This window comes from Eschrichtius robustus, chromosome 1 (assembly GCF_028021215.1).
Source record: "Eschrichtius robustus isolate mEscRob2 chromosome 1, mEscRob2.pri, whole genome shotgun sequence".
Taxonomy (NCBI): Eukaryota; Metazoa; Chordata; class Mammalia; order Artiodactyla; family Eschrichtiidae; genus Eschrichtius; species Eschrichtius robustus.
This window is the reverse complement of record NC_090824.1, coordinates 180,435,856-180,461,937: the sequence shown is the minus strand read 5'-3', so window position 1 is coordinate 180,461,937 and position 26,082 is coordinate 180,435,856. Positions and strand designations below refer to the sequence as shown.

Sequence of the window (26,082 nt, the reverse complement as noted above, 5' to 3'; positions counted from 1 at the left end):
GGTGAAGAAATAATTTCTAATGTATTCAAACCAGGAAATTCAAAACGCCAAATCTACTGCCGTAACTGGAACACACGCTGAACAAGTCTCCCACGAGGAGGAGGACAGAGTCCCGGCCTGGTGCCATCCATCCTGTCCTGCAAAGATGACAGCAAAATTGTCCCTCTAGTCCCGGTGGAGCTCTGAGAGGAACACGGTCCTGGCTGGATGACCAACTCTTACAACAAATGTGACCAGCAGTGATAAAAGTCAGCAATCCTAGACATACCTATGGGAGGACAAATGTGGGACAGGAGATTTGTTTTTAGGCAAATGGCAGAGAGGAAAAAACCTTTGTTTGTTTGGCTGAACAAAAAAGTCGAGAAGGCTTAAAACACTCATACTAAAATAACCCCCGCCTAAAAAAGCCACTGAATTAATTCAGTTCTTAGGTTTTTTTCCTTTTGTTTTGCTTTTCTTTTAAACAAAGAAATTGGATTTAACGGCAGATTAAGACAGTGGTAACAGTGGTAACTCCTTGTGGAGGAAAAAAAAAAAAAAGAACCAGCAGAACTTATCTGTATCTTCGACCAAAAAATAAAAGAAAGAAAGAAAGAAAAAATTTTTTTAATAAGTTTATTTCATTTATTTATTTCTGGCTGTGTTGCATCTTCATCGCTGCTCACAGGCTTTCTCTAATTGTGGCAGGCGGGGGCTACTCTTCATTGCAGTGCGCGGGCTTCTCATTGCGGTGGCTTCTCTTGTTGCAGAGCACGGGCTCCAGGCACACGGGCTTCAGTAGTTGCAGCACGCAGGCTCAGCAGTTGTGGCTCGTGGCTCTAGAGCACAGGCTCAGTAGTTGTGGCGCATGGGCTTAGTTGCTCCGTGACATGTGGGATCTTCCCGGACCAGGGCTCAAACCCATGTCCCCTGCATTGGCAGGCGGATTCTCAACCACTGTGCACCAGGGAAGCCCAGAAAGAAAATTTAAGAAAGATTATGATGGCTAAAAAAATTTCTAGAGATGAGTCAAGATGTCTTAACCCCCAACTCTCCCAGGTAGGCGGCCTTGGGTATTTGTTCGGGCAGAATGTGAGTTGATGGTTACATTCTCTTTCTACAAACACCGAAATGATCTCCCTGACACTTGAGCAAGGCTTTACTGACTTAAAAACCCAAGGTGATGAGAGATGCCCCCCAGGAGCTGAAACACAACATAGGGGCAGCAAGAAGAAAATAGGAATCAGCGTCTTCTGTGCTTCCGACCCCCCTGTGAATGCCACGCTTTACTTTGGCAACCTCATAAGAAAGACCATAAGTGTGCATGTGGCCTTTCCCACGGTTTCATTACAAGGGCTTAATTAGGGTTATTTCTAACTAGTCCCTGTTGTAATTTTTCACTATGGTTAACGTAAACCTCTACTTGTGGCCGGAAAGAGACACAGACAAGCCCGCGGGGGATGAGATATGTGTGCAGTTTTGATTACAGATGGAAAGAATCACGGCTTTGAAGGACAACGCTGGGCTCCCTGGCCGCCTTAAACTTCTCTGAACTGGCAAGGTCATAAAGCGGTCCCGACTGAGACGGAAACGCCTTAAGCGCGTGGTGTCGTGCGTGAGACCCCACATAAGCTTGTCACACGTCCCTGAGCTCGGCGTGGCTGTCGTGTCACTAAACTGTGAGTTCCCAAAAAGATTAAAACCGAGTTTTATTCCATCACCTATCCAATCTGGTATGTAGCAGCCATTTACTGCATGTTTACTGAATTGAACTCTCCTCAAAGCAGTTTAGCTTTGTTTTAAAATAGCTGCTCTGTCCAGGAAGTTTTGGGTTCAATCTGGGGAAGAAGCCAGAGCCGAAAGGACAATGTGGTTACTACTGGCCAGTCTGCTTCTCCTTCCCACGCCTCTGTTCTGTGTCTTCTCCTTGAAACTGTCTGGTGACAAGCATGTCTGATTCCTAGTGTCCTGCTTAGACTTCAGGCGGAGCCAGCCATGGAGACGGCTTCGCCCCCGCTTGCTTTACCTTCTTCTTCCACGACCTATGGGTGAGGCCAAACGACCTCAGAGGGTTTGGAGAAGGAAGGGGTGATCAGGAGCTGATGACCGCTGTCTGATCACAGGCTTATTATGTGACTTGAGGGCTATAAGATTTGTCTGCTAAGGGACCAGGCAGGGTTTCAAGACAGTTCACTGAATATCAAATCTCCAAAAACTCAGCAATGAATTTGGATCATTGGTTTTGCCCAAGTTAGAGATAAAAATGAATAGGAAGTACGCTTGGGGATTTGGGCTGTTTCCAATCCACCCTCAAAGTGGCACACACATTATGAAATTCCTTAATTCCTATGGGTATTAAGAGCATCCCCTCTTTTCAGCTAGTTAAATCATATTCTTTTCTGGAGGAAGCTTCAGGGTGCCTGCAGGGCAGAGCAGGCTTCAGACCATGTGCAGAAGAAGAACCTAAGGATCCTGGCATGAGGCAGTACTGGTCCCTGGCAGTGCACCCCGGATGTTTGATGAGATGTGTGTCTGAGATATTGGCCTTAAGAGCTTAAGAATATGTCACCTTATACCCAAAGCTTCCTTTGTCACCTTAAAGAGCTATCATTTATGAATGTCTCTAAATCCTTCCTGAACCTTTTATTTTGAATCCCCATCACCTCTCGAGGTGGTAAGTTCCAGAACTACACTACCAACTGTACTGTACTGAAGGTGTCCCTCTTACAGTTCAAAGGAAAAAGAGACCCTCTTAGTCAAGTATACAAGGATTTTGCGTTTGCTCTTTTTTAAAAAAAATTATTTATTTATTTATTTATGGCTGTGTTGGGTCTTCATTGCTGCGTGTGGGCTTTCTCTAACTTCGGTGAGCAGGGGCTACTCTTCGTTGCAGCGCGCAGGCTTCTCATTGCGGTGGCATCACTTGTTGCGGGGCATGGGCTCTAGGCACATGGGCTCAGTAGTTGTGGCATGTGGGCTCAGTACTTGTGGCTCGTGGGCTCAGTAGTTGTGGCTCGCGGGCTCTAGAGCACAGGCTCAGTAGTTGTGGCGCACGGGCTTAGTTGCTTCACGGCATGTGGGATCTTCCCGGACCAGGGATCGAACCCGTGTCCCCTACATTGGCAGGCGGATTCTTAACCACTGCACCACCAGGGAAGTTCTGGACAGTTTGTTCTAGTTCTAGCTATACATTTTGCTAGAAAATGTTCAGAGGAAGAATTCCTTACAAGAAAAACAATACACGTACACAACCACAACTAGCCTCTTGAGCGATAAAAAGTTCACATACTTCACCCTCCTAGAACAGCCTGGGTCATGACGGTGGCCATGTGGATAGCCACAACAAAACTACCTAAGCAGCTATTTTAATTTTTAACTTGTACTGGCTCAGGAGAAAGGTTTCTAAGAAGCAAAGATCTGTCATCTTCCAGGCCACACTTCAACTAGTGTTTAAAAACTTTACAATACTCTCATTTAACTTTAGGCATTAATGTTTTATCTTCTTTTTAAAAATAACCGTTGCTTAAAAGAAATACACACTTCTATAAATTGGAACTATCTTTTACTTAAAGAGCCCTCCAAGGGGTGCATTTAATCCCATACAATCTGGAGGCCTAAAAACACTGTTACTGACAAATCTTTTATGAGGTCAGGGAATAAAGAACAGGGAGTGGGGAAACTACTACAGTTGACTGTCGTTCTAAAAAGACAAGTCATAAAAAGACTGAGGATTTAGAATAAAAACATATAGACCCTCCCCAAATTTAGACTGCCTTTTACCATCCCATCTTTACTGGTCAAAGAAGGAAATTCAGAAGGCTACTGATAAGAGATGGACAGATGGGAAAGCATAGATCCAAACAAGATGACGGGGCAGGATGAAGTGGAGTTATTCTCTACCTGGGGCTAACAGGGCACTCACAGGAGCTTGTACCAGTAATTAGGAAGCACTGATTAGATGCTGGGCATTTCATCTCTACGGGTAACCCTTGAGGAAGAATTATTATCCCACTCACTCCCCACCCTTTTAAACTAATGAAGAAAATAACTAATGAAGAAAGTGATTAAGTTACTTTTCCCAGGTTCCAGAGGGAGGCACGATTGGATTTGAACCCGGGCATGTCTCCAGTATCCTGTGTTTATTACTATTCTGAGCCGATTTTCAGGATACTGATTAGTATCAGTAAAGAAAGCAACTTGAAAAATGCATACGGATTTCTGGAAGGACTTAAGAGAAATTATAAATATCTTGGGGAACGTCCTTCTGATCTGTACTCGACTCCACTGTGGAACCTACTTAGCCCAGCACTAAGGTTCACAAAGCCCTTCCAGCACAGGCGGCTCACAGGCATAACACTGCTCACCTCGCCCATCCTGACCTCCTGAGATTTACATGTGTAAGAGATTTATAGTCTTTTCTGTCTTTGAACCTAAAGATAATTCTCGTATCTTACCAAAAAATACATCCATGATAAAAAAGTTTTATAATAAACCATTTCTCCTTGTGACTCTGGAGCTGAAACTTAGTAGACCTCCTTTCAAAGAAGAGCTTTTGCCTCTGAAGATGAATTCCTGGGTCTGACGTTCTGACAAAGAGTCAAAATGATGCATATTCTCCAAATCTGCCAGGTGATGGAATGAACACCCCACCTGCCTAGACGGACACTCTGTGAAGAGTTGTATTTATATGGTGGTCTCTTGTAAACTCCCCGAATTCATTTCACAGTCTCGCTTCTTCTAGTTCAGACATCTTATAGCTGCTCTGGTGCCTTCGGTCCCTCTAAAAGGCTCTGTTCCTTTTCTCCTACACCTTCATGGTAGGGAGTGTGGTGCGCCCCCCAGGTCACCCTGGGGATGAAGGACCTGGTCCCCCATCTGTTGGGAATGCTGCTGGCAGGCGGCCCTCAGTCCCCTTTGGGGACTGTCTCCAACTGAAAGGAACTGTCTTGTCAAGGTCGTGCCTCCCTCCAGGGATGTCCTCATCCCAGGGCTGATGGCGGAGTGGGTATCCAGGCTCCACTCTCAGCCCAGCAGCGCCAGGGCCTCCTGAGGAACAGCTAAGGCCTCTGTCGGGTCTGCCTCACAGCCCAGCTTCTCTCTCTGCCCAAATCCTGCTTCCTCTTCCTTCCAGATGTTGAGCCCAGGAACAGCCCTAATAAGCCTCCTGTGCTGTAACGTTGTCCATCTCAGAGTCTGCTGCCTGGGGAAGCAAATCTGCAGCCTATTCTGTCAGGGTGGACCACAGCCACTAGAATGCAAGCTCTGCCTCTGTCCTCACCTCCAAGAACAGTGCTTCAGTATTTGAGCAAAGGGATAAATCACCTACATAGAACAGATGGAAGGCAGTCCTCCATGGACGGGTTTGCAGAGCTCAATCAAGTCCTTTCTGTCTTTGGAGTATATAAGTTTGACCCACCACAGAGGATGTGGTGAGAGTGGGTACGAGTTGGTTCATGTGAAGAATGGACCCTATATGACTACAATGGAGATAGAAAAGTAGCAACTTTCCTGCCTCAAATTCAGCACACTTGACACACCTGGGGTTATGGTCTCTCCCAGGAAGAGACAGAACAGGTATTACTTCAACTTTCTATCAAAAGAGACCATGGTACAAAGGATGTTAAGAGATTTGCCTCAAGTTCAATAAGAAAATGAATGTGAAAGGCAAGAAAATAATTCGAGCACTGACTCATAATGCACTATACCCATTTCCTCAGAGACCGAGGTCATCTGACGACCATTCTCGACTTTATTCCCTCCCCATGCACACAGGGCAGCCCTTTAGAGTATGGTTCCTAAGTTATCCACGCCATGTTTTAGAAACACCCTCTACATCAGAGCAGAGCTGCTTCCTAACTGTGCTTTGGAGAACAGACCCCACTAATGACTGGAGTATTAATCTGTATGTCTTTCTACCTATTCTTTTAACATTTTCTTTTCTTTTTTTTTTTTTTTAATTTTATTTATATTTATTTTATTTACGGCTGTGTTGGGTCTTCGTTTCTGTGCGAGGGCTTTCTCTAGTTGTGGCAAGCGGGGGCCACTCTTCATCGCGGTGCGTGGGCCTCTCACTGTCGCGGCCTCTCTTGTTGCGGAGCACAGGCTCCAGACGCGCAGGCTCAGTAACTGTGGCTCACGGGCCCAGTTGCTCCGTGGCATGTGGGATCTTCCCAGACCAGGGCTCGAACCCGTGTCCCCTGCATTGGCAGGCAGATTCTCAACCACTGCGCCACCAGGGAAGCCCCTAACATTTTCTTTAAATACAGTTTTTAAATTAAAAAATTAGTCCCAAATTCTCTATTCTTAAGGATTTATAGATTCTCAGATATTCAGAGAGTAATTTATAATATATTTTTCCTTTGGCGAATCAAATAATATCTATTACATACTTACCATGGTGATTGAAAAAAAGAAAATATGCAAGTAGGAGCCTATAAAATTCTATTGTTACTATTAACTGCCCTCTGTACACTTCTTTCTTATGTTCAGCATAGCTGGGGTTAATTTTAGGGATCGGTGTATCTTTAGAAAATTTGTGCTCCCATTGAAGATGGGCTGAGATGAACAATGGACCATTATTATTGAGATCCAAGGTGGACTCTCTCCTGTCCTTCCCTCTATGAATATGAAGGTATCCATCCGGAAAGGTGAATACCCTGAGGGGTGGGGAGGGCCAAAAGATCATCTCTTAACTTTAAAGACTTTTTGTGAAAGTTCCCAAAGCTTGTTGACACTTATGTAAAGGTCTGGATGCCGAGAGAAAGGGATAGGAAAGCATTTATATTTGTGAAGGACTTAAACATCTGTTTTAAAGTGAATTTGATGTTATCCTGTGAGGTGTTTCCCTTCTTCCAGTCATTGGACCTGAAAGGCAGGTGCCCTGGCCTGGGCTGGTGGCCACCTTCAGGCACGGCGTGCTCTGGGTCTTAGCAGCCAAGTTATCACTGCTCTGGATTTGGTGCAAAACTTAATACGATTCACACTGAAATGCCGCTTCAGAGAGCGAGTATTCCAAGACGTCAAGCTAGTTACCCCAAAAGGATGTTGTAAGATACTCCTGACAGGGGGGCGAAATCAGCCAACATTCAAGCACACAGAGCACCAGAGAAACAGGGACTCACCAGAGTGAGACTTCTGGAACGAGAGCTGCTGGTCCGACTCTCCAGACTGCTCCCTCTGCTCAGGTCACCGAGCCTGCAGCTGGGCAACAAGTCAGGGTCCATCTCCCAAGAGTCTGACTTCTGGTGATGGACAGGCATCCCCACAGTAACCCCAGCCGCTGGCTCAATCACAGGAAGTGGGGAAGGGGCCGGTGTCCCATGCCTAAGTAGTGAGTCACCTCTGGAGGAGTAAGCACAAGGTGACAAGGGTTAGTGAGCTCAGACAGCGAAGGCCTCATTCCCCCAGGACGAACAGGCGTCACGAGATACAGTCGGCTGGTCCACAGCCTCGACCATTAGGACTAAGATAATTAGGACCCCTGAAGTCAACTTGTTTGGTGATGCTCATTTCCATTTCTCCTTTATCTCCTTCTCCATTATGAAGACGTAAGAATTATTTTTATTTCATTTTTTATTGAAGTATAGTTGATTTACAATGTTGTGTTAAGTTCTGCTGTACAAGCAAAGTGATTCAGTTATACATACATGTATATTTCTTTTTATATTCGTTTCCATTATGGTTTATCACAGGATATTGAATATATCAATATTTTCCTGTGCTGTACAGTAGGACCTTGTTGTTTATCCCTCCTATATATAATAGTTTCCATCTGCTAACCCCAAACTCCCAATCCATCCCTCCCCCACCCTTCTCCTCCTTGGCAACCACAAGTCTGTTCTCTATGTCTGTGAGTCTATTTCTGTTTTGTAGATAAGTTCATATATTAGATTCCACATATAGGTGATATCATATGATATTTGTCTTTGTCTGACTGTATGATAATTTCTAGGTCCATCCATGTTGCTGCAAATGGCATTATTTCATTCTTTTTTATGGTTGAGTAGTAGTAAGAATTATTTTTAAGGAAAGATGGGTGTACTAAAAATTTCTTTGGTGCTGAAAATTTGATGAACTAATGTTCTGGCGCCGTCCTCTGCTCTTCGGGTCTGTACTTTCACGCTCCGTCACACTCAGACTCAGGCTTTCCCTGTACTGCTTATAAATTCTATTCTTTTCTGCCTCAGACACCACAACATTATGGTTCCCTTTCCAGCCTCGTTACAGTTCAGAGTTGAGGTAAAGTGACAAGAGCTAACAAATTACTAATGGAAGTTTGGTTGTCATCTCTGAAATTCCAGACTCTTTGGAGGCCGTGATGCTACTGCAGTTTCTACATAAAATGCTAAGGTCCCATCAGTTAATACCATCGGGAAGTTCATGTTCCCACTTTCAGGAACAAGGACACTGAAACTGCCCCCCCACCCCCGAGCCCTAGTCTCATACAGTCCTCTGACTGTTCCAGCAGGAAATTCAGCTCAGTCCCTGAACAACAGACAACTAAGTTCAACAAAACCTTCCAGAAGACCAAAGAAGGCTAGTAGGGAATAAGGGAATATACCTCCTGTCCATTACATATGACCTGATGTTACGGCAAGTGAGGAAATAGATGCTCACCCCTCCCTAGACTGAAAGCACCACCAGGTGGCCTTATGAGCCCCTAAAGAATCCTGAGGGGCACGTGAGCTAAAACCACCATAGGTGCCATCTGGGGGGCGGGGGGGCGGGCAGTGAGTCTTCCCCTGACAACGGTGAGAGGAAACATGGGAAGTGAGGTACTGATTCACCTCCAGTGAGGGACCCGGGGGACCGTGTGCTCGGTGGGGCAGGACCTGGAACTTGGCTCCGGATCTGTGCAATGAGACAGCACATGGGTCCCTCCGTGGGGCGGAGGGTGGTAACTGACTACACCATCCGAGAGCACGCCTTTCTCCTGTGCTACTAGCATTTTAAAAGCTATTCTGATGCTGTAAAACTGTAGTGTTTAGACTTCTACAAATTATTCCCTTGAAAGTAGATGAGGAAGCTAATCAGAATTCTCCAGAAGGCAGAGTCTGTTGAGGAGAAAGTGGAAACCTTGGTTCAATATCCTTCACAGGCTCAAGCTGTCAATCTTCTTTCATCTCTTAAGGAATTGAGAACCAGGGGCTCCCTGGTCCTAGTTCCCCAGGAGCCAAAAATATAGAATTGCATGGGTGAGCCACTATGGGGAGTGGATTTCTGAGCAGGGGCAAGGTCTGCACTGGAAAGGGGAGAGCGTGAGATGAAGAAGCAGGAGCAGATCCGTCTGATAGAGCGGCCAGAGCCGTGAGTCTGTGAGGTCATGACCACCTCACAGTATCTAGTCTCCTTGCCCAAACAAGGGCTCACTTTTTGTGCTTGCTAACAGTGCACTTTAGAAAAGGGAGGCCAGGGTCAGACTAAGAGGGCTCCATAGATAAAGAAACCGACTTCTCCTAGAGGGCGCAGAGCAGGCTCACTAAGGGGGCGCCACAAGCTAGCGCCACGAAGGGAAGCTAGAGCCGCGTGTGCGTGTTTCTGTTTATTCTCTTCGGCTTCCTGTGTTTGTTGCTCGGTATTTACTAGCAACATCCTTTTCTGGTAAGGTTGAAGGTCACAAGTGATCTACAGTCTTGGTAAATCTCTGTCTGCCGAGCATGGCCGGTCAGGGCACAGCAGCCATCTGAGTTGATGGTGCTGGTGGAACTGGTGGAGCTGGTGGGGCAAGGGAACCTCCAAAGTGAGTGCACTGGAGCCAGAGAGGAAGGCAGCTCCTCCTCTTCATCCTCCCCTGTACATTCCAGAAAGACCTAGAATGGCCTGGATGGAAGACATCCAGCCCTCCTCCCACTATCACCCCAATCCGTCAAAGTCCCAGATGGCCACAGTCAGGTCTGCAGAGCAGCCCAAGGAGCTAGGTCCTTCCACTATTCACCAAACCCCAGAGATGAGTCATCCTGTCAAAGACCCGTCCTCAGGCACAGTGGCTTTCAGCCTCGTCACACAAACAGCTTTGGGGACATCTTTGACCCCTCCCTGTCCCTGCCACTCACAACCAACCAGCTGCCCAGCCCTGTTGGATTTTCCTGCCCAATGTCAGTTGGATCCACTTCCTTTCTGGTCCCCCTCCCAAGTTCAGGACCATTTTTACCACATCTGACTGTACTTGCTTTTTCCACTCTTGGCCATCCTTTTGCTGTATTCTTCTGCTGGATTAATCTTGAAACACCACTGTGATGTCACCACTCTCCTAAAAGCAATCACCTTCAACCCACTCCCCACAGGCTGCAGAATCAAAGTTCGTCCTATCAATCAATCCTTGCTTCACTTAGAACCCTATATTCCTTTCTAGTCTTAGCATGTTCTTCTGATGTTTACTGTTCTCCTACTTCACATGGGGCAGATTCCAGGTACTAGAGAAAGACCGATGGGTAAGAGGCATCTCCTCCCCAGAGGAACTTAATCCAGCAACGGGTCAGAACCAGATCTACTGAATACATCTGTGGGGGTAACAGCTGAGCATGTGCATTTTTATCAAGTTCCACAAGGAATTCTGCCACATGGCGCCAACTCTAATGGAGGACGGATGCATCACCGTGTTCAGCGCCAAGATAGGGCACATGGGAGCAGGGGGAAGGTGCCCATACTCCCCGGAGGGGTCAGAGACTTTCAGAAAGGCCAGCAATAAGAGATGTTTGAGATTTCAGGTTTAAACAAACCGTGCTGGGCATTCCAAACACAGAAAGAGAGAGTAAGCAACACATGGCCTTATTGAAGAGTCGTGAGTGGCTGGGGTGAAGCCCTGAAATGAGCTAAAGCACAACACAGAATGAGCTGGAAAAGGGAGAAAGTGCAAATAGAGGCACACGGAGAAGTGGACCCGAGCGAGGAGGGACTTGAATCTTGAACTTCACCCACAGGTGATGGGGAGCCCTGGAGAGAGGCAGCTTCACATTTACAGGTTAGAAAGATGACTCTGGCAACAGTTGGGAGGGCGACAGCACCAGAGGGGAGAACCTAAAAGCAATCAGGACAAGCGATTTAAAAGAAGGAGGAGGCCGCTCAATATTCTCCAGGACACATTCTGGAGTGTGGAAAGAGCTAAAGGACAGATCAGAGTCTAGTATACTTCCATGTGTATAGGGAAATAAATGAAAAATATCTATGTTTATGCTTTGATGTGCATAGAATCCTTCTGGAAGGATACACGAGAAAAATTCCAACAAAGGCTGCCTGTGGGGAGGGAGAAATGGACAGACAGGAAATAGCTGGAATCATTACAGTAAGATCAGACAGAGGAAATGAAGGCAAAAGTGAATTACTAGAAACAAAGAGGATTACTTCAAAATGATAAAAATTTCGATTTACCTGCATGTACCTCAAAGATAAATAACATGAGGTAATAAACCCACCATTATAGTGGGAGATTTCTGCACACCACTCTTAACAATAGATAAATCCAACAGACTGGGAACAAAGAAGATTTAAACAACACAATTAACAAGTTTGATCTAAGCGACATTTACAACATACTAAGTGAAGCAACTTCTTAATACATATTTTTTCATGTTCACATAGAATACTTATGGAAACTGATGGCATCCTGGGCCAGAAATCAAGTCTCAGCAAATTTCAGAAGACTGGTGGTATCAGAAAACACATTATTTTACTACAAAGCAATTAAATTAGAAATCAGTGACCTAAAGATAATCATAAGAATCCATGTCATTAGGAATTTATATTTCTAAGTAACTCTTAGAAATATTATTAGAAAGTAGAAAGTATTTAAAACTACATGATAATAAAAATACTGCATATCGAAACCTGTGGGATGTAGCTAAAACATCACTTAACTGCTTACAGTGTTAGAAAAGAAGGCTGGAATTTAATGAACCAAGCAAGTAATGTTTAAATTAGAAAAAAACCAAAAGAATAAACACAGAATAGACAGGGGAAAAAAAGAATGTGAAATTAGATAAATAGAAAAACATACAATAGAGAACTAAATTTCAAAATTTATTGTTTTGAAAATGCTAATAAAATTGACAAACTTCTGGCAGAACTAATCAAGAACAAATAGACAAACAATATCAGAATGAAAAGGGAAACATAACTATAGATGCCACAGGTATTGAAAAGGGGGTATTATAAACAATTTTATGCCAGTAAATTTGAAAAGATAGATGAAATGAACAAATTCCTAAGAGAAGATCTCCTTAAAACTAAAACCAAGAATAAAAGAAAAAATCTGAAGAGTCATATAATCATTAAAGAAAATGAATCATTATATAAAAATCTTACAACAAAGAAAACAGCACATCCAGAAAGTTTTACTAGAGAGTTTTATGAAACATTCAAGAAACAAATAACTGTAAGTTTACACAAACTTTTGCAGAGAAGAGAAGAAGTAGAAACAAACTCATCTCATTTTGAGGCTATTGAAACCTTGATGCCAAAACCCAAGAATGTATAAAGAAGAAAAAATTATAGGCTGCTGTCATTCATGAACATAGATACAAAAAGTCCTAAACAAATTATTAGTAAGCTGGATCTAGAAAGCAAATAATGACCAAGATGACTTAATCCCAAGAATGCAAGGTTGGAATACGTTGATTTTCCAACATACAGTACAACATTAATTGATTAAAGGAGAAAAATCATACAGTCATCTCAATAGATGACAAAAAGCATTGGATGAATTTAATATTATGCATAATTTAAAAATAAACTTCACAAATTATGGAGAACTTTTTTAACCCAATAAAAGATATCCATAAAAGTTATAGCAAACATCATATTTGATGGCAAAACATTAAAACCACTCCCATTACTACCATCCCATCCTCTATTCTATATTGTATCTTAAGTCATAACCCACATATAAGGCAAGAAAAAAAATGTATAGGGATTGAAAAGGAAGATGTTATTATTCACAGATAATTACGGTCATTGTAGAAAACTCCAAAATTCTGTCAAATTATTAGAATCAGTAAGAGTTTAACAAAGTCACTGGGGATAAACCAATATACAAAAAAAAAAAAATCAATTTCTATATACTAGCCATAAACAACAACTAAAAAGATACCACTAAAAATAGCATAAAATTGTACTTCCATGGTGGCGCAGTGGTTAAGAATCCTCCTGCCAATGCAGGGGACACAGGTTTGATCCCTGGTCCAGGAAGATCCCACATGCCGCAGAGCAACTAAGCCCGTGCGCCACAACTACCGAGCCTGTGCTCTACAGCCCAGGAGCCACAACTACTGAGCCCACATGCCACAACTACTGAAGCCCGCACGCCTAAAGCCGGTGCTCAGCAGCAAGAGAAGCCGCGGCAATGAGAAGCCCACGCACCGCAACGAAGAGTAGCCCCTGCTCACCCTAACTAGAGAAAGCCCACGTGCAGCAACAAAGACCCAACGCAGCCATAGTTAATTAATTAATTAATTAAAAATAGCATAAAATAAAGATGCATATATGTATATATACATTATATTACTTGGGAAAAGATTTAACAAAAGATGAACTCCAAGAATAAGCAAAAACAAGGTAAATCTTTTACAATGGAATACTGTTCATCAGTCAGAAGCAATCAATTGGACGATGGCGTGGATGGATCTTGAAATGTATGGAGTGTAGCACAATCCATGTGTATACATTTAAAGCACACACAGCACTGTATTTTACATCCATAACCAGGGACACATCCCAGTGGTGGGGATGGGTGGATGGGGGGTGGGGCACACATCGACTGTACTATAGTCTACACCTGGTCTGCTCCACGACACTGTTTTCTTACACACCTCTTACTGCCCCAAAAACAATAAGGAAGATTTCCTGCAGGTTTGAATAATAATGATTTATCAGATCATTTTATCACCTGGGAAACTGTGAAAAGTCCAGATCTCAGGAGATGACACAGGACAGATGAGTTTGGATTTAATGAGAGAAGCAGAGGAGACACCCATAATCTAGAAACCCTGGGGCAATTTAGGAGGGAACCGCTGAAGGCGGTCTGGCTTAACTAGGAAGGAGAAACCCTGAATTTAAACTTTTCTTGGATCATAATTTAGCTCAAAATTAGCCAGGGAAAGGTTGACCAGATCCAATTTACCTAAGAATCTAAACTGGAACAAATAGATAAGTTCCCTTACATTCAACTACTAAGCTTTGTCCCACTTGGTGGGGGGAAGGGAATCACGTCTTCTGAGACTTAGATTCCCTGCAGACATGCTAAACAAAATCACAAGGGTGATTATTGTCTTTGCAGTTCTGAAAACGAAGGGGAAAATGATCCTCCTTAACCAAGTGATGCGGAACTAATTTTGCTTAGCATGTCTGCGTTACACTTTAAAAAGAGAACTGCTCCAACTCACAGCCAAGGCAAACGCTTCACAAAAGGAAAGAAAGGTTGGGTCTTAGGGTTCTGAACCCCGCGGGCTATGATCCAGGCTTAGAGACCCCGACTCCTGTCTAGACACCACTATGAACCACCACAGCTACGGTACAGTCAGCAGAAGCACAGCTTAGCTGGGAAAGGAGGAGAAATGAGCTTTTTAAAAACACCCCCTTCCCATATTGGGCCATCCACAAGGGCCAGACCCATGTGCAAATCTACATCCCAGTCTTTCATCATCTCACTCTCCATTCACAGGAATGTTGGGAAGATTTGTTCCCAAACCTAGAAAAAGAATCTTAGGACAGAAATTACCTTGAAGACTATATCCTGAGAAATCCCAATGTGATGATTTAACAGCCAAGCCGCTTTCAAAAAGATATGTTCTTCTTGACCTTCAAGGACATTAAAAATGAAGGAGCTTCCCAGTGGGAACTGTTTCTGAGTCATCACAGCTCATTACCACTCATGGGCTTTTCCTATGGTTAAGCAGTGGGCGAAAGTAAAGAAAGAGCCATTTTTCATGGAACGTACACACTCTTAGATGAAATAATCAGAAAACACAAAATAGCCATTGTTGGCCTTAATGCTGGCAGTTCTTGACAACCTTTGTTTGTCTGAACATGTACTGATGTACTTTGCTCTGATTTACACAAACAAAGAAGACAGGGGTCCTACTTTTATAGTTTTCTATAGCTTCTATAGTTTTCTGTCTGGTTCTCTGCTCATTCCTGTTTTTATGGGAGTGATGTGCATTAACAAAAATGAGTTTTATAATGAGAAATTACCTAGAAGATGAAGCTGTAATTGACGCCAAGACTCTTTTATATTGTTTTATTAACCTAATCCATAAGTTAAAAGGAAACGGAGTCCTGATAGTCTTTCTTTTCTACTATTCAACTTAATTACGGCTTGAATAAAATTCTTAGACTAAATTAATCATTTCATTTCTCCCCCTAAAAATAATTTATAGATGAACTCCATAGAAATGATTGTGCTCTAGTTATGACAACACACCTGATAATGCAACACAACTCTCAGTCCCACCTCCCATTTCACACATAAAGGACAGTCTCTGGCCCCTCCCATCCCTCTCAGTACCAAAGATGCACATTTAGACACAAATGTACAGAGCTGACCTGGTAGGCAGGTAAAAGTCGTTTGGGGTCCTGTAGTTCATTTTCTTCCAAGTTTTCTGCCCTCAAAAACTTTGTTAAAAATAAAACAGGGCTTCCCTGGTGGCGCAGTGGTTAAGAATCCACCTGCCACCGATGCAGGGGTTTGAGCCCTGGTCCAGGAAGATCCTATATGCCGCCGAGCAACTAAGCCCGTGCACCACAACTGCTGAGCCTGCGCTCTAGAGCCCATGAGCCACAACTACTGAGCCCGCGTGCCATACCTACTGAAGCCCTCGAGCCTAGAGCCCATGCTCCGCAACAAGAGAAGCCACCGCAATGAGAAGCCCGCGCACTGCAATGAAGAGTAGCCCCCACTCACCTCAACTAGAGAAAGCCCGCGTGCAGCAACTAAGACCCAATGCAGCCAAAAATAAATAAATAAAATTAAAAAAAATAATAATAATTAAAAAAAAAGATTCAGTGCAACATTCACCAGTGAATTGCAAAGACCTAATTAACCTTTCTGAAATTCTGGATTCCTTTTGGGACCACAGGCCTATCAAAGTGGGCACCGTTTTCGTTTTCCTAACCAATCCTGCCAAGGAGCTGTAAGAACTTAGGGCTTTAAAGTGTGTCTGGAATCTGGCCTCACCTTGTCTCTTCACACTTATTCCCACAGTAGGAACCCTTTTATCCAGCCGGGTCTCCTTCATGCTCTGCTCGGGTGTGAGCCATGTTTGGACTGCTTCCCTGTCCCTCTCCTCCCCATCCTCAAAGCCTGGCTCATGAACGATGGCAAACCCCATCTAGCCTTCCTTCGGGATGCTGCCCTTCGCCTGGCTCGTCCAGTACCTACTGCTTACTCTCCACCACGTGGTAACCACATGATGCCACCTTTGTCCCTCTGATACAACTCATCACGTCAGATTTCATTATGCTCGCAATTCCTTTTCCTCAGTTAGACTAGTCTTGCAGGCAAAGCGCTCTCTCTCTTTTTCTAAAACTATAGCCACAGGATTTTGGAAAATATTTATCCCAAAATATTGACTTAGTATTTGTTACTTAACCAAAATTTATGTTTTATTTATTTTTAAAAAAAATTTGTATGGAAGTACAGTTGCTTTACAATATTGTGTTAGCTTCAGGTGTACAGCATAGTGATTCAGTATTTTTCGCAGATTATATTCCATTATAGGTTATTGTAAGATAATGGCTATAATTCCCTGTGCTATACAGTATATCCTAGTTGCTTATCTATTTTATGTATAGTAGTTTGTATCTGTTTATCCCATACCTCTAATTTGTCCCTGCCTTCCCCCCTCTCCCCTTTGGTAATCATGTTTGTTTTCTATGTCTGTGAGTCTGTTTCTGTTTTGTATATACATGCATTGGTATTATTTTTTAGATTCCATGTATAAGTGATATCATATAGTATTAGTTTTTCTCTGTCTTATTTCACTAAGCAAATGCTCTCTATGTCCATCCACACTGCGTCAAATGGCAGTATTTCATTCTTTCTTATGGCTGGGTAATATTCCATTGCATATATACCATATTTTTTTAATCCAGTCATCTGTTGATGGGCACTTGGGTTGCTTCCATGTCTTGGCTATTGTAAATAGTGCTGCTATGAACACAAAATTTATATTTTAAAACTCTAAAACCATGAGAGTATCCTTAAAACAGACCTTTGATGTAGAAGAAAAGTTTGAACACGTAGGAGTCGTTTCAGACATGTTAACCGTGTTGCAGTAACTGTCCTTTATCCTTCTATCATATTCAGAGACCAAAGCCTTGAAATTTATGAGAAATTACTCTCAGTCAACCTTTATATTCCAATCAAGGGCAAATGTGGAGCAGGAGGGGAGTAACTTTAAACACGAATAATGATCTGTTACAAACTTGGCACCAATAACATCGGACACACTAAGCCAGTAATGCTTCCCGATATTAACATGTGATAAGTATCAGGATGAATGCACACACGTGTACATGGACAGGTGTAACCATGACCAACATTAACTTCTAAAATGGGCCTCTACACAAATAAACAGCTGAAGTAAAATAAATAAGTAGTAACTATTCTTTAGTATGGGCTCTTTCTCCGTGTCCAGAAAACAAAAGCCTTGGAAAGAAAAGAATGCTTCCAAAAACTACTCAGTCAGCAAACTAGCAAACTAGAACTGGATCCCAGCACAGAACATCAAAGGGAAATCTTTTTCAGGTAGAGGCTGGTTGTTGCTGGGAGAGCTGGGGGCGGAGGCTTAATTTTGTCTGGCGTTTTAAACGGTTGACATGGTCAATGGTTTAGCATTCCTTTTCCTTCGCTTTTTTCTCTGAATGGTTTTTTCCCTTACTTCTGAAAATGTCTGCTGTAAGAACTTAGGACCTTAAACTCTTAACTGGCACTCAAGGGTATTAAAGACAAACACTTCAAAGGCTGGTAGTTCTACTTCTCCAGAAGAATTAGCATGCTTTCATTTAGAGGTTATTTTTGGAAAAGCTCTTACTGAACAATGTAAAAAACAAGGTTGGTTTCAGATCTTCTCAATTGTGAATAGTTTCAACTATTAATAGGAAGCAGTAATTAATTTACTTAAGGCCATATGCCACATGAAAGTAACTGATTCGCCTACTGGTAAGCAAACACTTTCACAGCAGAGGCCTCAGCCAGGTAGGCTGGTTAACAGGCCCCAAGGGAAGAAGCCTCCCACCACCAGTGTACTACCACTGAACAGAAGATTCGGAAATCAGATTTTCCCAACATAAATCCTCACCTGAAAAAACCTTGACCAGATTTGAGTTTTGTTACTAATAACAAAAAGTAATGACCCAGGAAGAAGCAAACAGAAAAGCATCAACAGGAGGAAAATCTAGTTACATCTGATGAAATGTTTGCAAAGGTAGACACTTCAAATTTTGATTTTTGGCTCATTTAAAAAAATTTACATTCTATATACCTACTGCATTTCTGGATTGTTTAACAAATTAAAAAAAAAATCAAAGGAAAAATCCCAGCTTAAGTTGCTCTTGTTTCGTTAAACAAGCTTGTGTGCTTTCTCTTTATTTATTCAGCAAACATCACCAGAGCACGCACTATGCCCTGCTCCGGGGAGCTAAAATGTAGACCTTCTTACTTGTCATAACAATTATACCTTATTGTTTTATAATGCTTTTTCTTTCTTCTGAGAAGCTCAAAAAAATTCTTAGCTGAGTTTTTCATTCCTCCTCACAGCAAAAATAAAGCTGACCGAGAGCATGTTCATCCTGCACTGGTATTTACAACACCTGGTTAGACTGGAAGCCAAAATCTGATTTACATTTCTTATCTCAGGCTGAACAGATTTAAATCCAAACCCGAGGGGGGCAAACCTCCCGCAAGACCTCCTGCTGGGTCAGTCCACTGCGTCAGACTTTGAACCCCCTCTTCCCCAATCTCTTTGCCAGCCCTGTGTGTGCATCTCCAGAGACTCTCTCCTCCCTCTTCCTGGACACCTCCTGCAACCCAGGAACAAAGCACTCAACTCCCTCCCTGCAAATCCAGGCCCTTGGGTGCAAACTCCTACCCAGTTTTAATAGAGGGGAAGAGACAAGGGCCTTTCAGAACTTTTTCAAGAAATGGGGGACTTCCCTGGCGGTCCAGTGGTTAAGACTCCGTGCTTCCAATGCAGGGGATGCAGGTCAGGGAACTAAGATCCCACAAGTGTGGGGCGTGGCCAGAAAAAAAAAAAAATGGGGACAACCAGTATAAAACAGATAATCAGCAAGCACCTGCTGTATAGCACAGGGATCTCTACTCAGTATTATATAATAACCTATAAAGGAAAAGAATCTTAAAAAAAAATATATATATATATATATATATCTGAATCACTTTGCTGTACACCTGAAACTAACACAACTTTGTAAATCAACTATATTTCAATTTAAAAAACTGGAAAAAAAAAGAAAAGAAATGTGGACAACCGAATGTTTGTTGAAAAAACTGGATGACTCTAACCAACAGTTAAGATGATACTGATGTCAGCATTTCAAGGCCCCCCTATCAGCCTCTCTGAAAGCTCAGCACCTTAAATGAATCAACAGTGGAATTTGATCATTACTCAAATTACTCAAAATTTGACAAAGACCTCTTGGCTATTGAAGCTGTCCGGCTCCTCACCACTTTGGAAAACAAAAACAAGACTGACATGAGAATCCGGTAGGAAATACAGTATTTAACACACTGTATTTTTATGTGAATTTTCAAGTTCCCGGCAACATTCTTCTAGCGGTTGAGAAGGGAAGGGTCAGACCCCTGGCCCGCAGTTAGTAAATTGAATTGTATGAAGCTGCCATTGGCGTAGGTCAAAAATAGTTGAATATAGGTAGATTTCTATGGTTAACCTAACAGTTTTGGAACTGAATTGATAATTAACATTGTAAAAGAGCGAAGTATTCCTTGAAATGCAATTTTGGTTGCAGTATGGCTTTATTACACATTGATACTAAAATGCTTTTCCTCAGATGATACCTCTGAAATCACAAAGGAATGAATGGGGGAAAAATACACAACAGGTTCACCTCACACACACTTTACAGACAATTTGACTGATGAAGTGAAGCTGCCTGTATCAGCAGGAGCTCAGACCACAAATTCATTGGTTCTCTAATACGTGTGGAGGACAAGTTACGTGAGGAAACTGAGGTCAGAAAGAGTTGGATTTAGGCTTTAGGTTTCCACTCCAGAAGAATGCTTTTTCGGACTTTTTCTGCACCAGAACTTCTATTCAACATCGGACATTTTCAGCGCCATCCCCTTGTCTGTACTGTCTTATCTCCTTCATCATTCTATCCTCCCTTCCTCAACCCTCAACCCCCAGCTCAACTCAAATTATTGCCTCAGTGGACAAACGTCTCGTCCACAGCAGAACACAGGCCACTCGCGACGCCATCAGCGGTTCATGCCCCCAAACTCAAGGCTAAACTTCTTGGCATGATGAGCAAAGCCACGGTTCTACCATTCTGACATCCCACTATCCTGCCCTTCTGGGCCCGGTTCCGTTACATCCTCCTGAAAGAAAGGGTACCTCTGTCCTCCGCTCCCTGAAGACCTGTGGGCCTCTGAGATAGACTCCCACTTGACACCTATATCTCTGTTACTAGATCACAAGATTCTCGAAGGCGGGGACCACACTCATTGACCTCTATGTTCCCAGTTGTGCCCAGCATGGAAGGAACTTAAATGTTCACAAAAGCTCTTCAGACCCTCTGAATCTTCACAAAAAATGTCAAATGTGCCATTCTGGAAAACAGCAACTGACCAAACTCACCTGTCTAGTATAAAGGAGCACAGGCATCTTTTTTTTTCCCCACACAAGATAATTCCTTTAAGTTTTACAAAATAAACTATTTTACATACACTCATTTGTAAGGGAGAGCTGTGGTGAATCGTGAATGTATAATCTTCAGTTTCAAGGTCTGAGAGGGCCTGAGAAGTCATTTAGTCCTGCCCCCAGTTTTACAGACCAGGAAACCGAGGTCCACAAAGGTAAAGTGGTGAACCCGATGGTTACACGGCTATTTGGTATTGAAACTTCTGGTGGAGAGAGTTAAGTACTGCTCTTTTTCCCTATGCCAGGCTCTATGAATCAGTTATTTTAAAAAATAAAATGTAATCTGCAAACATCCAAAAGAGAAGCGTATGAGGAGTAGTAGGTTTATATCTCCAATGACGACTCAGTGATCAGCACATGGTAGGTGGCCCAACAGCCTACAACTACTGCTGAATGAAGAGACGAATGGCCCAGGCCTTCGGACCAATAACTAAAATAGGTAGAATATTAAATATTAAAAAAGCACTAGTCAGACAACTGGTCTCCTGGAAGGAGCAGCAGAAGCTGGAAAGAGAAAGCAGAGAAAGAATCAAAACCAAAACAATAGAATGAGGGTTTGAGAAGGTACATACTATACAAACCAAGTCCTATAAAAATAACTCTACTTACATGCAAGATGCTGGTGATATAAAAGCTAATACAAAAGAGAATCAAGTCCTTGAATAGACCTGTCTCCAGAGAAAATCTGGAAGTGGCCAACAAGCTCATGAAGAGATGCTCATCATTATTAGTCATTAGGGAAATGCAAATCGACACCACTTCATGCCCACTTGGGTGGCAATAAAAACAAAAACATGGAAAATAATAAGTGTTGCTGAGGATGTGGAGAAACTGGAAACCTCCAACATTGCTAGTGGGAACGTTAAATGGTGCAGCTACCGTGGAAAACAGTTTGGTGGTTCCTCATAACTTCACTACTCACAATAACCAAAAGGTGGAAATGACCCAATGTCCATGAGCTGATGAATGAATAAGCAAACTGTGATACATTCCTACAATGGAATATTACTCAGCCATGAAAAGGAATGAAGTACTGATTCATGCTACAACATGGATAAATCCTGAGAGCATCATAAGTGAAAGAAGCCAGACATATGCTGTATGATTCTATTAACATGAAATATCCAGAAAGGCAAATCCATAGAGACAGAAAGCAGATTAGTGGTTGCCAAGGCTGGAGCAGGGGGGAAATAGGGAGTGACTGTTTAATGGGTATGGAGTTTCCTTTTGGGGTGATGAAAAAGCTCTGGAACTGGATAGTAGTGATGGTTGCAAAACATTGTGAATGTACCTTTTTACACTTCAAATATGTGCAGTTTACTGAATGTCAATTATACCTTAGTAAAGATATTTGAAAGAAAATTTTTAAAAATGGGAAAAGACACATCAAGCAAATATTAACAACAGCAACAATTAAAAGATCACTTCTGGCTATACTACATCAGACAAAATAGACTTTAGGGCAAAAATCCTCACTAGTGATAAAAGTAACTATGTTATGATAAAAATTCAATTCCTATTAGACACTGCATGTCTAACAATATAAATTTACAAATGCATACTGTTAGATATTAAAATAGAAAGCTGTTTATACAAATAGTCTCAGAATATTTTTTAACTCAAGTACAAGGAGATATCGACAAAGATCCCATTCTAGTGGGATCTTTCATATACCTCTCTCAATTACTGACATGTTAAGCAGACACAAAGTTAGTGAGGAATGATGCAATTAATAAGGTTCATTTAACGGATATCTGTAGACCTCTACAGAACAAAATGAACGAAACACATTCTTCTCAAACACATATAATGTGAATATACTTAATGCCACTGATTTGTACACTCTAAAATGATAAATTCAATGTTATATGTATTTTACTACCAAAAAAAAAAAAAAAAGAGAGAGAACCAAGTGTTTCCAGTGGTAGGGTCTTTGGAAATATCCAGTCTGAAGATACGAGTTCATAAGGAGCAATCACATCCCTAACCAATAAGGCGGAATGTTCTGCCCTACACATTCCTCTGCTACCGATCCTGACTGCACGGATTTTAAACCCAGCACCTACTTTCTCAAAACAGGATTCAAGATTAATGCTGCGGGTCTGGGAGTGGGACAACGGAGTTACTGAGAAGTGCAGCTTCAGGGTGGTTCTCTACAGAGGTGGCTACAGTGACTGCACTGTACTGACGCCACTGTGTCAATGTGAACAGAAGCTGGACCCACTCAGATTCAAGAGGGGAAGGCTGCAGCGTCCCAGGGGTAGAGCTGCCCAGCCCATCCTCCTGAGAACACACAGGCAGTAGGGAAGCCAACAACACTGCCACCAGAGAGGGCAGTGGAAACTGAAACGAAAAGCCGCCTTCCACCAGTGATGGCAGCGGCTCAGGTTCTGGGATGCTTCTAGGATGCCACGGCACTACTGGCGGCCATCCACAACCAAGCGGATAAGACGCACTTGAACTCTTGTTCCAGAGGATGCCCTGTTCTCAGTTCTGCTCCATCCAAGCCTTTCCCCTCTCTCCCCCCAGGCTTCAAGGCTCAGCTCTGTCTCCTGTAGTTACTTGAGATGATCTTGACAATCAACACAGGGTGCCAACCACAGGCTCCTAAGGTGTCTGAGAACTTTGGAACCAGGGCCAGGTGTATCTTCAGCTCCTGATGAAGGCTTACTCGATCTGGTTTTAATCTGTTTGGGCCGTGTGGCTGTTATCTAGATGTGTCTGTATGTCCCTTGACTAGTTCAGCACTCAGCACATTGTAGGTGGTCACACAGGCCTGAAAATACTGCTGAATGAATTAATGAACACGCAGGGCCTGCCCGAAAACAAGCAAATCCCGCCCTCCGCCACAAAGGGAGCCATCGTGGTGTCAGACACCCGCACGTTTTCTTAAAAGCATCTTTCCTCTTTCCAGCCTTCTCTAAATTATCTGATTTTGGCTTTCTGATTTCTAGTAATGGAGAAAATGTGTTACTTTTAAATTATCAGTATCCAAAACTCCCCCCCCCGCCAAATGTAAAAAAAGCTCTGAAGTGCTGTTACCAAGGCATATACCCAGTTCCTTAAAAATGGCTATTACTGGTCTGAGCAAGAAAATACACAAGATTCCATACATACGCTGTCAAGTTTGGCAAGAGAGATTTTAGACAACTTCCACCCTTCCCGCCCAATCCCAAGTAAACAGGGCATTTGTTTGTATTTCCACATTGGCCTCATGAACCAAAATACCTCCTCCACCTAGAAAAACAATCTGTAACATTCAGACACTGAGCTTTGAGGGCAGACTTTTCAGTGCATGCTAGAGCAGTAAGAATGTAGTGCTTAAAAAAAAAAGTAGAAAAGCATCTTTAATAAACTTAGGCTCTCCTCTGAGCATTTTCCTCACGTTTACACTTATATCTGATTTGGTGTTTCTATATCTTTCAGAAATATAGATTTTTTAAAAATTGTTCTGCATGAAAATTGGAGCCAGAGGAACCTTCTTTCTATAGTCTCCAGCAACAGACCTCAATGTTCTACTGTGTTTAGGGGGAAAAGACACAAAAATCATTTTCCTTTACTCTAAGTTTTCGCTTTGCACCAAGTAGGTCCTGGCAAAGAGTTGAATGTTTTCTGATGTTAGTTCCTGCGGTTTAAGAAAAAAATAAAAAATAAAAGGCTAGGTGCTTAAATTTAGACTCCGTAAAACAATACTGGGAAACTTTCAAAGCTTTGGAGAAATTCTGGAGTTTGTTTTATTTGCATCACATCGGCCACATGGCCTTCTCTTTTTTTAATCCCTCCCGCCCCTGCTCACCGGCTAATCCTACATGTTCCCGCGTGATTCAGTTACCTGTTGGGGGTCAGGGGTTGGGGAGCGGGGGTGGGGACGAAAATCTACTGGTCACTTTGCGCAGGACCCAAGTTTAACAGGTGGCTTCGGCCACCTGCTGCCAATATGAGGCTCCCGCCCTCCTCTCCGCGGGGGAAAGGACACAGCGCCCTGGGAGTTCGACGGCTGCGGCGGCAAGTGGGGCTCCGGGGAGAGCGGTGGGGACAGGGCAGGGGTGTTGGGACAACCCGGACCTCTCTGCGCGTAAAGCAAGAACCGTGCCACGGACCACCTTCGCCCGCCGGCAGGACAGCCTCGGAGTCGGAAAGCCTCGCGTCCTCCCCACCGCCCCCGAGCCGGACGCACGCGGACCCCCGTGATCCCGAATGAGGCCCCGGGTTTCCCGGGTGGGAGGCCACCGGGTCGACGACGGCCCCTCAGACGGCGCCAGAGCCCTTCCTAACTTCCAAGGGACGCGATGCGGAGGAGCGGGAGAGCGCGCAGAAGAGATCCCCGCCGGGAGGGCACCCGCAGGGACGCGCGGGAAGCGCAGGCAGCCGGCTCGCTAGGAAAGGGGATCGCCCTTCCCGCCCTGGACCCCACCAGAGCCCCGATCTCCTCCGACCGGCTGCAAACGTCGCCCGGCTCATCGACGTGCTGGACGAGGGGATCGGCTGCCAGGACGCCCTCCCGCCCTCCGACCCTGTCCGGGATCGAGAAGCCCGCACTCACCTCGCAGGAGCCCAGCAAGCGCCCACCCGGACCGCAAGCGGGAGCCGAGCCCTAGCGCCGCCCGTTCGCCTGTCCGCCCGCGCGCGCCTCGCAGACCTTCCCGGGCCGCCCCACCGCGCGCTCGCTCACGCGCGCCCCCGCGCTCTGCGCCGCCCCGCCGCGCGCGCCCGTGCGCGCGCCCGACGGGGTCTCGGCTGCTCCCTCCCCAAACTCACGCGGCGCGCGCCCGGGGCATTTAAAGGGACAGGCCCCCGCACCGGCGCCGCCCCGCAGCCGCCTCTCGGTGTCGGTGCGAGGTTTGAATTGCGGACGATCTGAGGAAACTCCAGCCCCATCTCTGAGTTAAACACTCGGAGGAAAAACAGGGATTTGCTTTTGAAGCTCTGAATAAGACGGGACATTTTTTTCCCCTCCTTAGTCCGTTTTGAGAGGTTATTTTACATTTAATGACAATCATGACTACCACGTATCGAATTCTTATTACCCTTGGACAAGGCATTTTAACACACACATTATTTCATTCAGTCCTTAGAACAACGCCCAATTTCTTATCCCCATTTTACAGAGGAGGAAAACTGAGGTTCAGAAAGGAGAAGAAACTCGTCCAAGAGGTTTTGACCCCATTCCTTGGTGCCATTTCTTCTTTATCACCGTGGAAATATCCACTGAGGT

At 43.8% G+C, this 26,082-nt stretch overlaps 1 protein-coding gene across 1 annotated transcript in view; it reads right to left on the bottom strand.

Moving 5' to 3' along the window:
- Positions 1–25,476, bottom strand: part of PROSER2 (proline and serine rich 2) — a 39,760-nt gene extending 14,284 nt beyond the window's left edge. Inside the window, exons 1-2 of the mRNA XM_068538405.1 lie at positions 25,411–25,476; positions 7,101–7,320 (exon numbers count right to left, since the gene is read on the bottom strand). Coding sequence (XP_068394506.1) covers positions 7,101–7,238 — 138 coding nt within the window. The 5' untranslated portion in view covers positions 7,239–7,320; positions 25,411–25,476. The remainder of the gene's footprint in view (positions 1–7,100; positions 7,321–25,410) is intronic.
- Positions 25,477–26,082: the final 606 nt, after the last annotated feature.